The 13,587-nt window shown below is 48.4% G+C and overlaps 1 protein-coding gene and 1 non-coding gene across 4 annotated transcripts in view; one reads left to right on the top strand and one right to left on the bottom strand.

Moving 5' to 3' along the window:
* ERGIC1 (endoplasmic reticulum-golgi intermediate compartment 1) overlaps positions 1-13,587 on the top strand; it is a 103,284-nt gene that overhangs the window by 36,226 nt on the left and 53,471 nt on the right. Inside the window, exon 2 of one of the 3 annotated variants that reach the window (XM_042946572.1) lies at positions 11,499-11,560. In XM_042946572.1, the coding sequence (XP_042802506.1) occupies positions 11,499-11,560 (62 nt within the window). Of the gene's footprint in view, positions 1-11,039; positions 11,561-11,591; positions 11,752-13,587 lie in introns of those variants that run through there. The other 2 variants (XM_042946579.1, XM_042946563.1) reach the window with 2 other exon arrangements.
* LOC122202789 lies at positions 8,368-8,470 on the bottom strand. The gene has a single exon (XR_006194882.1). It is a non-coding gene; the product is annotated as a U6 spliceosomal RNA (small nuclear RNA).

The following is a 13,587-nucleotide window of genomic DNA, read 5'->3' as shown; positions in this document are numbered from 1 at the left end:
GGGCACTTTTTCCACAAATGCCTGCCATCCTCACCCCATCCTGGTTTCATTCATTCTACAGTGGGACCCTGGAATCTGCATATTTGATCAGCCACCTGGCAGATTCTGAGGCAGTGGTGCAAGGACCACACTTGGAGAAAAGCTGCTTCCTTCATCCATGCCACAAGTATTTCTATGGATCTCCTTTGTGCCAGGCACTTTTCTAGGCTCTGGAGATAGAGTGGAACTCAAAGGCAGACATAGTCCCTGCTCTCCTGTAACTTATATTCTAATGGCGGGATCAGGCAATGAACAAATGCACATAAGACAACATAAATTCAGGCAGTGATCTTAAGTGCTACACAGAAAAAGACAGTAGAGTAAGGAGGTCGAAAGAGGCGTTTTAGTTAGTGGCCAGGACAGGCCTGTCTAAAGAGGTGATGTTTGAATATAGGTGTAAATGAAGTGAGGCAGCAAGCATGCAGATTATCTGAGGGAACAATGTTCCAGAGACAGAGAACAGCAAGGGCAAAGGGCCTGAGATGGGAGCAAGCTTGCTTGACTGTTCAAGGAACAGATTGCATTGGGATTTAGAGCTCTTAGGCTGATGCTCCCTCCCTGCTGGGCGTGAGCTTTGTTCTCCTGACGAGCCCAGTCCAGGTAACAGGCGAAGGGCACTGTCCAGCCCAGTGAGGCCACTCCCTTTTTTCTGATAGACCATCTAAAACACTCCTTGAGAATTTCTTCATCCTCTTCCCGATTAGCCAGTTTGACTCTGCTGCTCCTCGCTGTAGCCCCTGCAGCCAGCACAGCATACCTCACGACTTCTCAGGCGTTTGGGAGCCCCTGGAGGACACTGATGGTGACTTGGAAAGAGTCAGGAGGGCTTGTCTCTTAACACAAAATGCTGCTGCCCTTTCTCTTTTACTTTAACTATTTGAAGCTGCATGAGTTTGGATTCCACAATCCCTGTGGTTCCTTCTGGGACCCAAAGAACAGGTTTTGTGTGAGCAGCTGTTGCGTTTTCTTCTGGACATATCAAGTATGAGGGGGGGCAGGGAGGACACCCCAGGGAGTGAGGAAGCTCCTTGGGCATTACTGTATGAACTCTTTGAGGAGAGGGACCACATCCACATCTGTCTTGTTGACTTTCTCCCATCTCTCTGGAACTTGGCGTGGGAAATTAAGGCATGGATGAGTTGGCTGTGGGACCTAAAAGAGAAGAGGCCTGAACACAGACCCCTGTGGGCACACCTGGATATCAGGGATAGCAGAAGGAAAAGGAGCAGACAGAGAGGATGCCGGAGAGTGAGAATGCCATGGTACTTTAGGCAGCCAGGAGAGATCCAGGAAGGAAGGGGCAGTTAACAGGTTCAGAGCAGGGGCAGTACTGAGGAGAGCCAATGGCTTCTGGCCCTTAGTGACTCTTGGGTGGTCTTACATAGCACAGGAAGAGAGAGTGGTGTGTGTGTGGGGGGGGGTGCTGATGTCAGAGGCCAGACTGCTGTGAGATAAGGATTACATGGAAGGTGAGATGTGAGGTTGTTCTAGGCCAGTTATTAAGAAGTATGCTGTGTACTTCCAATTGCATTGCATTGAGAGGTACAGAATAACTGGTTGTCTTCTCTTTGAGATACTAAGGTTAATCATTGGGTTCCAGTGGCTGTAGCTGCTATTATTTTTATTTTAGCCACTATAATTATCTATTACTAAGTTTTGGATCATTGCTAAGATCCAGTGTTTTATCAAAAGGCACACAATGATGATTTTTCTACTTCTATTAGTCTTTCTGTGTTATTCTTTGAAATTATTCTGTAAAACAGAACTTCACCTTCATCATCTATTTGGTTACCTAGAAATGCATTTGTGTACAAAAAAAAAAAAAAAAGTCGGAATAAGTACTTTCTATCTACTAGTTTTCAGAATAAGGAGTCGGTGGCCTAGTAACTTCAAAGGTGTCCAAAGAAGCTTTTGTTGTGTTTTGTTTTTTGAAGTGTTGTTATGCACTCACAGATTGTTTGATGTGTTTTAGCCATTACCATTTTTTAACAGCTTTATTTAGGTATAATTGACATACAGTAAACTTCACATACCTAAGGTGGACAGTTTGAGGAATTTAACATGTATCCACCCATGAAACCATCATCACGGTCAACATAGTGAACCTAAAGTTTCCTCGTGCCCACCTCTTCCTTTGTCCCCAGGTAACTGGTGGCCTGCTGTCACTCTAGATTAGTTTGTACTTGTCTAAAATTTTATAGCTTCCAAAAGAAACAACAGGTGTAACCAAAATGGTTACTCTTACCATTCTTAGGCGATGCGTAAAAAATATTACATATTTAGGGATACATGTGACAAAAGAAGTTCAAGACCCGTATACCGAGCACCCCGTTAAACACTGATGAGAATTTTATATAGATGGAATCATACCACATGTACCCTAGTTTGTGTTTCATGCAGTACAGTTGTTTTGAGAATCATCCATGTTGTTGCTCATGTCAATACTTCATTGCTTTTTATTGCTGGGTAATAGTCCATTGTGCGGATATGCCATAATTTACCTTTCTGCCTGTTGATGGACGTTGTGGCTCTTACAAATTAAATCTGTGGCTATAACATCACAAATATGAAGATGTAAGCAAGGATATAAATCATTTTTTGTCACTATCCACATCCCCCCCCCCCACAAACATACGCTTAAAATTTAACAGAAGCAGTGTTCCACCGTTTGCTTTTTTCTTTTGATGTAAAGAGACCTTCCTCATTCCCCTTTACAGCTGGATCGTCCTCCACTTGTCTATAGTTTATTAACCGGTCCCCTTGGATGGACATTTGGATGGTACCCAGTTGTCTGCTATTACAGCCGTGCTGTGGCGAATAGCCTGCACATACGTCATTTTGTATTTTCATCTGGAATTTGCTGAGTGCCATTAATGGGCCAGGCCCTGCACGATCCACAGATTGTGGAACAAATCTGGCTCGACTAGGTCCAGTCAGAGTAGAGGACCCTGCAGCCATATTGGGGCTGTGCCAGGAATGTATATGTCCACAGAGTCTGGGAAGGTGGGGCAGGCTGTGTCAGGGGGTGCCTTCTAGAAGCTCTTCTTCCTCTTTGGCCAGACTTAGTGGCTTCTGTGGGAAGGAAGAGAGGGGGAAGACCAGGACTTTGTGGTCAGAGAGGGTATTCTGGGATGAGAAAGGTCACAGTGGAGGCAATTGGAGCTGGTAGAACAGCCTATAGATAGAGACCTCCACACAGGCACCGAGATTTGGGGAGAGAGCCTCAGGGGATGGGCTGGAGAGGGAGAACTGTGCACGTGGAAGTGCTTTGTGCAGAGGGTCAGCCCCCAGACCTCCGCTCCTTCAGCCCCCGGCCTGTCTGCGTGCTTCAGGCAGGCCTGTGGCACAGCGGTTAGAGCATATGTCCTGAAGCTAGATGGCAGGCGTCGAGTCCTGCATCTTGGGCAAGTGAAATGGGAAGAATGATGGAATCTACTACACAGGGTTGTGAAAAGGACTTGAGTTAATGAACGCAAACTCTGAGTCCACGACTGGGTGCACAATGGTCCCTCACAAAGGGGACAGCCACAGAGTAGCTGTGATGGCCATGATTCACCCTCTAAGCTCTTCTCTCTGGGCTGGAGAGGGAGACAGATTTTTTTCCCCTTCCTTCTGACAGAGGAAGGATTGGTGTGGGCTCTTATTAGCAGTTTGGACGTCAAGGACAGGATTCAGGGGGCTGTGAGAGTGATTCTAGGGCTCAAGAGAACTGGTGCTTGTAGGGTTCTTTCCCTGCCCGTGCTTGGCTCTGACACATTCATTTACCTCCGTGTGCCCTCCAGCATGCACACGCGTGTGTGTAGGCGTGCGCGTGCACCCTCCCCCCCCCACACACCACACCAGTGGTTCTCAGTAAGGTGGAAGAAATGAGTAAGTGAACAAGCAAGCACACTTTTCACCTAACTCCCTGGTACTTGGCACTGAAGCCTCTTGACAGGCTGGTGGGCAGGGGTGACCAGGCCACAGCACCAACTAAAAGCCTTGCTGGCTATTTTTGGGACCAGTGACCCACCACTTCCAATGACTTGCTCCTCAATGGCGTCTAATTTCATTAAGCCTTGGAAACAGTGACATCACGAGCGCCTGCCTGCCTGGTAGCCACCCACATATGGCGAACCACAGAGTGATCTGAGATTCGTCTCCAAGAGCAAGGGAGAAGTGAGGTCCCAAGCAGCAAAAGTTAAAATAGCAAAGCTGAGGCATTCTGCTATGAAAAGAAATTACAGAAGAAATCCATTAGTCAGAGATTTCCAGCGGCAATTTCCTTGCTTGGGAGCAGAGGAAGACGTATGCGTGTTTATTTTGGGTGAGGTTATGCGGCCATTCCTCACTCAGTAGGCTAGATGCAGCCTGTAGAGTAGTTTCTGTTAAGTAAATCCTATATTCTCATCAGCTCCTCGTACCAATGTTGATGTGTGTTTGATCTTAAGGTAAGATGTGTTAGAGGCGCAGATTCAGCGCGTTTTATTAAAATAGTGACCCTTGGACTTACTCGACTGTCACGGTAAGCCACAAGTCTAGGTGGACCTCGTTGTTTCTCTGTGGGTTCCTTTGCCCAGGTCTCTCCAAGTGAGCTCTTCTTTCTCAGGCACAGAGCACAAAGGAGAGGGAAAGACTGCTTAATCCAGATCGCTGGTCTCCGTGGGGGCAATCGAGGCCGTGGCCATGACTTCACCCAGCGGGAGCAGAGGCAACTGGCTGCCTTTCAGACAGAACACAGACTCAGTGGGAAAATGAGCTTCCCACATGTGAAGTTTTGGTCTCGTACGACATGGTTTCTCTACTTCAGTTCTCTGGACATTTGGGGCCAGTAATCCTTTGTTGTGGGTTGGGGGGGGGGATTTTACTGTGCATTGCAGGATTGTCAGATGCATTGGCACCCCTGGCCTTAACCCGCTAGGTTCCAGTAACACCCCCAGTCCCCCGTGCGACAACCAAAAATATCTCCAGACATTGCCAGATGTCTCCTGGGGGGCCAAAATTGCCCCTGGTTGGGAACCGCTAGCATATGAGAGATAACAAGGATTTCATCAGCTTTTTATTGGCTTGTTTCTGATTTAAATATTCTGTGTCTAATTGCACCTCGAACTGAACAAGTCACTCTTCTTTTTTTTTTTTTTTTTTTTTAACGTTTATTTATTTTTGAGACAGAGAGAGACAGAGCATGAACGGGGGAGGGGCAGAGAGAGAGGGAGACACAGAATCTGAAACAGGCTCCAGGCTCTGAGCTGTTAGCACGGAGCCCGACGCGGGGCTCGAACTCACAGACCGTGAGATCATGACCTGAGCCGAAGTCGGTTGCTTCACCGACCAAGCCACCCAGGCGCCCCAAGTCACTCTTCTTAAAGCTTCCGTTTTCTCATCTGTAAAATGATTGGGTTGGATGTAGTGATCTTAGAGAACCTTCTAGACCTGACAGTGGAAGGTTTTGAAGGCAGGAGGCCCCTGTGGGGTCTCTGTGTTTGTATCCTGTCCCAGCAAGGATAAACCTCTTGCCAGCCTAGCTCCAGTCACTACTGCCATTGTCCTGGCACTTGGCATTGGATCAGTCTTCCTTAAGTCCAATTGATGGTTCTCTTACTTTAATTTAAGTCCACTTTGCCCCCACCCCCACCCCGCTTTGAAATGAAGATTTCTCAATATCCAGTACAAGGAACCCCTGAGGACTCAGCTTCTCCACTGTCCATTTCAGCTTAATCTTGTTTTTAAGACCAGCCAGTGGATCTTATCTTTGTGCAGATTCATTCATTGACTCATTCATTCAGGTCAGTTCTCCAGGGGCCTGGATTGGGCAGGGCTGGGCAACAAGGAGGCCCAGCTCCTGCCTCAAGAAAATCATACTCTGGTGGGAGGGCAGGAAAAGAGCATTTTTTTTGCTTGACAGTGATGAAGAATCCATAGTTTAGCTTTCTCTGTTTGAGGCTAATCAATTCTAGTTCTTTAACCTTTTTTCCTAAGCATTTTCCACTGACATGGTCTCAGTTTTGGCCCCACATGGTTGGAAAAAAAAACCAGCAAGAACGTAAATTAGGCCTGGATTCAGAGTCCTGCTGTGGCACTTCACAGGTGTGTGAGCTTAGCCAAACCACCAGCCTCTGTGAGCCTCATCTGTAAAATGGGCTAAAAATCCCTAACTTGAAGGCCAGTCAAGAGAATTAAATGAGAACATGCCAGCCAAAGGCATAGCATGAGCTCAGCACACACTAGATATGCACTAGGCACCCCTTCCCCCTCTTCCACACTCTCTACCCTTTCCTCCATATTCTCTTGACAGTGGGTGGCCACAGCTAATCACATCACCACATCACCGCAGTGAGGGACTGACTAATGTAAACCAGAGAGGACGACGGCTCACTTCCCTGTCTGTCACATGCCTGGGTTCTCACCAGTCTTCCTGTGGCCCATTTCTTAGTGACATTCACTGCTGACTCACTTGGCTTGTGGTCAGCTCTGAACCCAGGGTCTTTTTCAGCTCTCCCTTTACCCCACCACCACTCCACAGCTTAGATTGATGGCATGGGAATGGGATAATCATTAGAGAACATTCTGTTTAGGTGGCCCTTCTCAAGGAGTCAAAAGCATTACTAGATTGGCACCTCCATGAGGGCAGGGGCCATGTCTACCTTGACCACTTCCATTTTCCCATATCTAGAATACTGCCAGTAAGTACTTAGTAAATATCTGTTGAGTGAATTAATGTATTTTGAGCTGGTCCCTGTCTTTTAGGAGATTCTCACCTGCTCTGGGCAGCATCTGTGGAAAAGTAAGCAAAACTCTGAGACTAATTTACCAGTAAGTGACCTCTATACTGGTTCCCACAAGTATAGGGCAGTGGAAGGGCCTTGGCCTATGACTCAGACTTGGGTTTGAATCCCAGCTCTACTAGTCACGGGCTTGGTGACTTTGAGCAAGTTGCTTATAGCTTAGCCTTGGTTTTCTCTCTGAAAAATTGGGATATCAGTGTCTGCCAGGGTTATTGTAAGAATTACATGTAAATATGTATATGTAAAAGTGCCCAGGCTGGCAGTGATCTTGGTTTCACATCAGTGACTCTTTCTAGAGCACCTCTTTCCTTTGATCACTATTGCTTCCTGTAGTTTGGTCCAAGTCTACCCTCCTCTCTTAGACCTTTGTTCATTCAACCCTCCCCTCGCCATTCTCACTCCCAACAAAGATGTATTCTTGACACCCAGCACACTCAGTAAACATTTGTTAAGCCAGCACCTCAAAATCAGAAGCCTAGAGGGACCAGGTATGTATAAAGAAAGCAGGCTGTGTGGGATTTTTATGTGAAATCTCCCCCTTACAATTTTTTTTATAATTCTATTAAATTTTAAAGAGCCTTTTTAACTTTTTATCTTGCCATAATTTCTGGCGTACAAAAAAATTTGCAAAACTAATGCAAAGACTTCCCATAAGCCCTTTACTGAAACTTCCCTAAATATTACTATGTTACATAACCAAAATACCATTATCAAAACCAGGAAAATAACACTATACCGTAGTATTAACTAATACATGGCTCTTATTCAAATCCTGACCATTGTCCCCCTGATGTCCTTTCTCTCGTCTGGGACATCCTGCATGATTCAGTTGTCATGTCTCTTTAGTCTCCTCCAATCTCTGAAAGTTCTTTAGCCTTTTACTTGTCTGAATGACCTTGATACCTTTGACAAGTACTGGCCAGTCATTTTATAGCATGAACCCTCTGGTTGGATTTGTGTGTGGCTTTCTCATGATTCATTTGAGGTTTTGCATTTTGAGCAAGTTTCCCACACAAGTGTAATGGTGTGCCTTCCCCAATATCTCAGACCAGGAGGCACATGATATGTCTCCTTACTGGTGACACTCACTTTGGTCACTTGGTCAAGATGATGTCAAGTTTCTCAACTGTAACGTTACTCTCTTTCCCTTTGTAATTAGTAAGGATTTTCTGGGGTGGTATTTGAAGGTATATAAATATCCTGTTTCTCATCAAATTTTGGGTTCATTCATTTCTTTTTTTTTAATATAATTTATTGTCAAGTTGGCTTCCATACAACACCCAGTGCTCATCCCAACAAGTGCCCTCCTCAATGCCCATCACCCACTTTCCCCTCTCCCCCACCCCCCATCCACCCTCAGTTCTCTGTATTTAAGAGTCTCCTGTGGTTTGCCTTCCTCCCTCTCTGTAACTATTTTTCCCTCTTCCCCTCCCCCATGGTCTTCTGTTAAGTTTCTCAAGATCCACATAAGAGTGAAAACATATGGTATCTGTCCTTCTCTGACTGACTTATCTCACTTAGCATAACACCCTCCACTTCCATCCACGTCGCTGCAAACGGCATTGACAAATACGGAAGCTTCACGAATTTGCGTGTCGTCCTTGCGGGGAGCCGTGCTGATCTCTGTACTGATCCAGTTTTAGTACATGTGCTGCCGGAGCGAGCACTATTCATTTCTTTATATAGATCCACGGCTTCCTATTTTACCCAACGGGTTATAACCTATTACTGTGATTTTTGATTTCAGTGCTCACATCGTCCTTTCTTTGGCCAGTGACCCCACCCTTCTTTGAACACTGTCTTGCTTTCTGACATAAAAAGGTGTTCCAAGTTCATCTTGGATTTTCCTCACGTAGCCCTGGAATCAGCCATTTCTGCAAGTAGAGAGGGCGATTTAGAAGCCAACATTTGAGTACCTGGTGTGCTGTTTGCTATCTGGCTGTCACGGTTCCCAGACCCTCCCTGTGGAATGAGCCAGGAAATGCATGCGAATAGGATGTGTATTTCTGTATTGGTGGATGTTGAAAATCATGAATCCACAGCGAAACCTCCACTTCCACTCTAGCAGCACAGAGTTTATTCTACTTTTCCCTCCATATAGACCTCCCTTTCCCAGCAGTGAGCCCCGGGCGTCCATTATCCTCACTGTATTTACATATTTGATTAGTGTCCCCCACCCCCATGTGTCAGTCTCCCATCTCCGCCCTCTTCACCCTTATCAGATTCTGACATTCTGCCCTCAGCTGCCCCCTCCTCCTCACCCCGAGTGACCTCTGACTTCCCATAAAACTCCCAGTTTTGAAGTGGTGGTTGATAAAGTTTTTAAACTGTGAGGCCCAGTTTCTGCCTGTGGGCCCTGGATGGCGACCTGGTATTAACTGGACAGGGAAGGTGGATTGTAAGCCCCTCCCACCTCTCTGGTGCCTGTCATTCCATGCCGTCCCAGTGCCTCGTGCAAGGGGACTCTGCACTCTATCACGCCAGGTTCGGTCATCATCCCGTCCCAGGGTCACGGGCACGTGAACTAACTCCACGCTCCAGCACGCCAGGTCTGGTCGTCTTTCTTGGCCCCTGTTTTTGCTGTTCTCACTACGTGGACTGCTTTATGCCTCTTCCTACCCTGCCTCCCATCCTCCTGCTCTGTTCAGACATCACCTGCTGCCGGAAGCTTCATGGACCACCCCATGGACCGCTTTCTGGGTCCCCCTAGCACCTTCAGCAAACCCTATGAAGGAACACCATTGTACCCTCCTTCCATTTCCTTCTTTGTCTTTATTGCTAAACTGTAGGCACACAGGACCAAGGGCTGAGTCTTATACCTGTGTCCTAGTGCCTAGGAGAGGACTTAGCATGTAGTAGGTGCTCGTAGATGTTAGTCAGCCGAACATTAACAATAGTAACGGGAAAAAAAAAAAAAAAAAGAATAGTACCTGCAAATAAATATTCATATAGTACTTCCTGGGTGCCAGGCACAGTTCTAAGTGCTTTCTATGCACTAAGTCACTTGGCCTTAACCGCTATGCTACGAGATCATATCGTTGCCCCATTTTACAGCCAGGGGAACTGAGGCTCAGAGAAGTTACGTGAGTGACATGCCCAAGTTTGAACAGTGCGTGGAGTCACGTTTGAGCCCACTTGGGCTAATTCCACAGTACATACATGCCTCTTATCTCTTACATGCCCCTCGTGGTTAAAGGGGTCAGCATTTTCTGAATAAGGGAGATGAGTAGGTATGGAGAACTGAGTCACGTGGACCCCTCCCGCTCAACCACACTCCCAGCCCCAGTTTCTAGTGCCCCTTAAGGGCCCAAGAACGGAAGACTGGTAGCTGAGCAGGCCGGAGAGAAAGTGTTACTTTTTAACTTGGCAGCCCACAGGAATATCTTCTCCCCTGACGTGTTAGGAAACCCAGCACGTTTCACGTGCAGTTAGCACGAGCCCACGGTAGTCAAGCATCAGATCTTACGCAAGATTTCCAAGTCATTGCGTTGAGGTTAGCAGGGTGCTAACAGCTTTTCCCAATCACCAAAGGGGAACCACATGCCAACTGGTAGCCCCCGAGGGCTGGAGCAGCCGGCCTCTTCACCATGCCAAATCCTGCCCGGGAGCCTAGGAACACTGCGTGGATAGAACTCTGCTTTGTGAGAACTGCCTGCTCAGGTTCAAGTGACAGGAAGGAAGCCAAGTGTGTGAGGCGCCTCCTCTGTGAATGCTGTGTAAATCCACCACAGACATTTATTTCCGTTACTCCTCTCGATGGCCTGGCAGGACCTGGTAACAGTAGCCACAAACAAGGGAGACCAGCCCAAAAGATTTGAACCCAGGGTGGTCTGATTCCAGGATCCTCACTCTTAAATAGCTGGCCAGAATCTGCTGTGTCCGTCTGACTCCCAGATCCCAGATTCTTCCGCCGCACCCCACAACCCTCATTTGCTGTGGTGGGACCCATATGAAAGAAAGGCATCAAGGCATCTGCTCTGCGTGTGGGGAGGAGACCCCCATTAGGCACGAGCCAGAGCCGTCGCAAGCTAACGCTGAGACTGGGCTCCAGGCAGGATTTTGTTAACTTCATGCCTTGGAGTTAGGAAGGAACTCCACAGGCAAGCTGCGGGAGCTGGGGGGGGGGGGGGGGGGGGGGGGGGGGCAGTGGAGACGGGAGGGGGAGGCAGGAAAGGGAAGAGGGGGAGGAGAGGTGACACCCGGCAAGAATGCAGTGCCGTCATGGAACTCAGGAAAGACGGTGCATTTCCCTATTTCCTTCATCATTAGAGAAACCCAAGACGTGGGTTCAGTTCATTCCACAAGGGCTTGCCGAGTGTCTTCTACGCACCAGGCCTGTGCTAGGGTCTGGGGACGTGGGCAGAGGACAAAACCCAACAAGATCACTGCCCTTGTGGAAGTTCCGTTCTGATGGGGCGGGGGGGGAGACCAACCCAGAAACGTAACCGAATGAGGGTCCTGCCTGGTGGTTCTAAGTGTTGTGAGGAAACGCTACCAGGGGATGGGGCAGGGTCCCATCAGAGGGCTTTCCTTCAGGCCTCCTGGGGGAGGTGACCTGAAGGAGTAGGAGGACCTGGTTCCAGGAACAGCTGTGGCTTGCTGCCCAAGTGGCAAGCAAGCTTAAACCATCTTCCCTGCTGCCCTGAGACCCACCCCTTGCGCCCACCTCACCCCTGTCCGCTTTGCTCTCTGCAGGTTTGACATCTACAGGAAGGTGCCCAAGGACCTTACGCAGCCAACATACACCGGGGCCATTAGTGAGTAGCCATCCTTCTTGCCGTTGTCCTCACCCCCTCCCCACCTCCTGTACCCGGGCCTGCTCTCCCTGTGCAGAACTGCTGAACCAGGGAGAAAAGGAGAGACGGGAGGAGAGGACAAAGGATGGGCATCTTGCGAGCCCTTCATATAGTTCCTCGTCTCATCTCTGTTCTCACCAGAACCCTGCAAGGTATCAGCATTATCTGTTTCTGGAAGGATACACCCGAAATCACCAGTAGCAATTGCCCCTGGGAGGGGAGACTGGGGCTCAAGGGGTCAGGAGGGCTTTTCTTCCCTTTTAGACTACTGGAGTTTTTGACATAAGCACATTTTTAATCATTAAAAAAAAGAAGAAGAAGAAGAAGAATTGCACCAGATTTTGGTTTCTAAATGCCAGTGTTCAGTAAAAGGACCTAAAGTCTCCTTAAAGAAAGAGCTGGTTCCAGGGCCGGGGCAGGAAGAGAGCATAATAAGCTTGGATCATCTTGGGCCAAAAAGCAAAGAAGCTCCCGGAGGGGGGAAAAAAGGGCTAGGGGTGCATCAGCAGGACACAGGAGCAACATGAAAGAGGCCAAAGGCTAACACAGGGGTAGTCGGAGTAACAGATCATAGCATGATTGTCTTACGTGCCAAAGAATTACAAAAAAGAGTATGAGAGTGTACTGACGTAAATCAATGGGAGAGAAGGGATGGCTCTTCCTTAACAGAAGAATTCCAAGTAATATAGTAATGTAGATGGATAAATACCCACTCCAGGAGGTAAAGCCTAATTCTCTTCTCCTGGAGTATGGGCTGGACTCAGTGATGCAGAGAATGGAAAGAGCAGAGAGTGGAAAGGAAATCGTACCTTTCCTATGTAGATGCCCAGAGACAACCAAGTGATGAAGGTTGACATCAGCCAGTGAGACGTCCTGTGGACGTCACGCACCCCCGATGGGACGTGATGGGAAGGACACCTCCCCTCCGAACATTCTTCCCCAAACAGCCCAAGCCTGCCCAATCATGAGAAAGCATCATCGGGGCCCAGGTTGGGGGACATTCTACGCAACTCCTGCCAATACGCTTCAAAAGTGACAAGGTCTCGAAAACCTTGGGAAGAAGGGGGAACTGTCAACAGATTCAAGACTGAGGACACAGGATGACTACATGCAAAGTGAGATCCCAGGTTGGGTCCAGGAACAGGAAAAAGGGGGTTTGTGGGGAAACTAGAGAAACCTGTAGTCATGTCTGTAGCTTAGTTTTGGTGCTGTATGGTGTTACTTCGTTTTGACGTGCATACCGTGGTTATGTAAGATGTTAACGTGAGGAGAAGCCGGATGAAGGGCGCATGGGAACTCTCTGTACCGTCTCTGCATCTATTACTCCACAATGAGAAGTTTATTAAAACCAAAACAAACCCAAAAGCGCCATGCACGCAGGAAAACCTCATAGCCTCATTTTCCAGAGGAGAAAATGGGCCCAGAGAGGTGAAGTGACTTGTCTCAAGTTTCACATCTCTCGAAAGGTAGGCTTCCCTGCACCCCATGGCCTGACCCCCTGCCGGCCTCTCCAGTGCTTCCTGCGAGAGAGGGACCCTCCCCGTGGGCTGTCCCCTGAGCAGGGCCCTGGGGCTGGGCAATCAAATTGGAATCCACCGCTGCCTCCCAAGGTGGGTCATAGGAGCATGGCCTTGGGGTTCCCCCACCCCCGCCCCGGCTGCTCCTGCCCGGCCCTTACTCATTGAAGCCGTGGGTGCCTTCTCCAGCCCTGGGTCTCCACATCCCTGGGGAAGGGAATGCAGCAGCCAGGACACAGGATGCATGTCCTGCAGGCTTCCCATGTGGCAGAGCTGGGTTCATTCTCCCATCTAGTAGCTGGGGGACTTTGGGGAAGTCACCTCTCACTTCACCTCTCTGATCCTCAGTTTCCTGATATGGGGAATAAATGAGTTCAGGCCCGTCAAGTGTAGGGTATGTGCTAAGCTCTCAGTGCCTGGACTACACTCCTCTAGTCACTGACCTCCAGGAGCCCCCAGCCTGTGACGGTC

This window comes from Panthera leo, chromosome A1 (assembly GCF_018350215.1).
Source record: "Panthera leo isolate Ple1 chromosome A1, P.leo_Ple1_pat1.1, whole genome shotgun sequence".
NCBI classification, from domain to species: domain Eukaryota; kingdom Metazoa; phylum Chordata; class Mammalia; order Carnivora; family Felidae; genus Panthera; species Panthera leo.
Note: the sequence above shows the minus strand (reverse complement) of the source record. Positions and strands in the feature narration are given on the sequence as shown.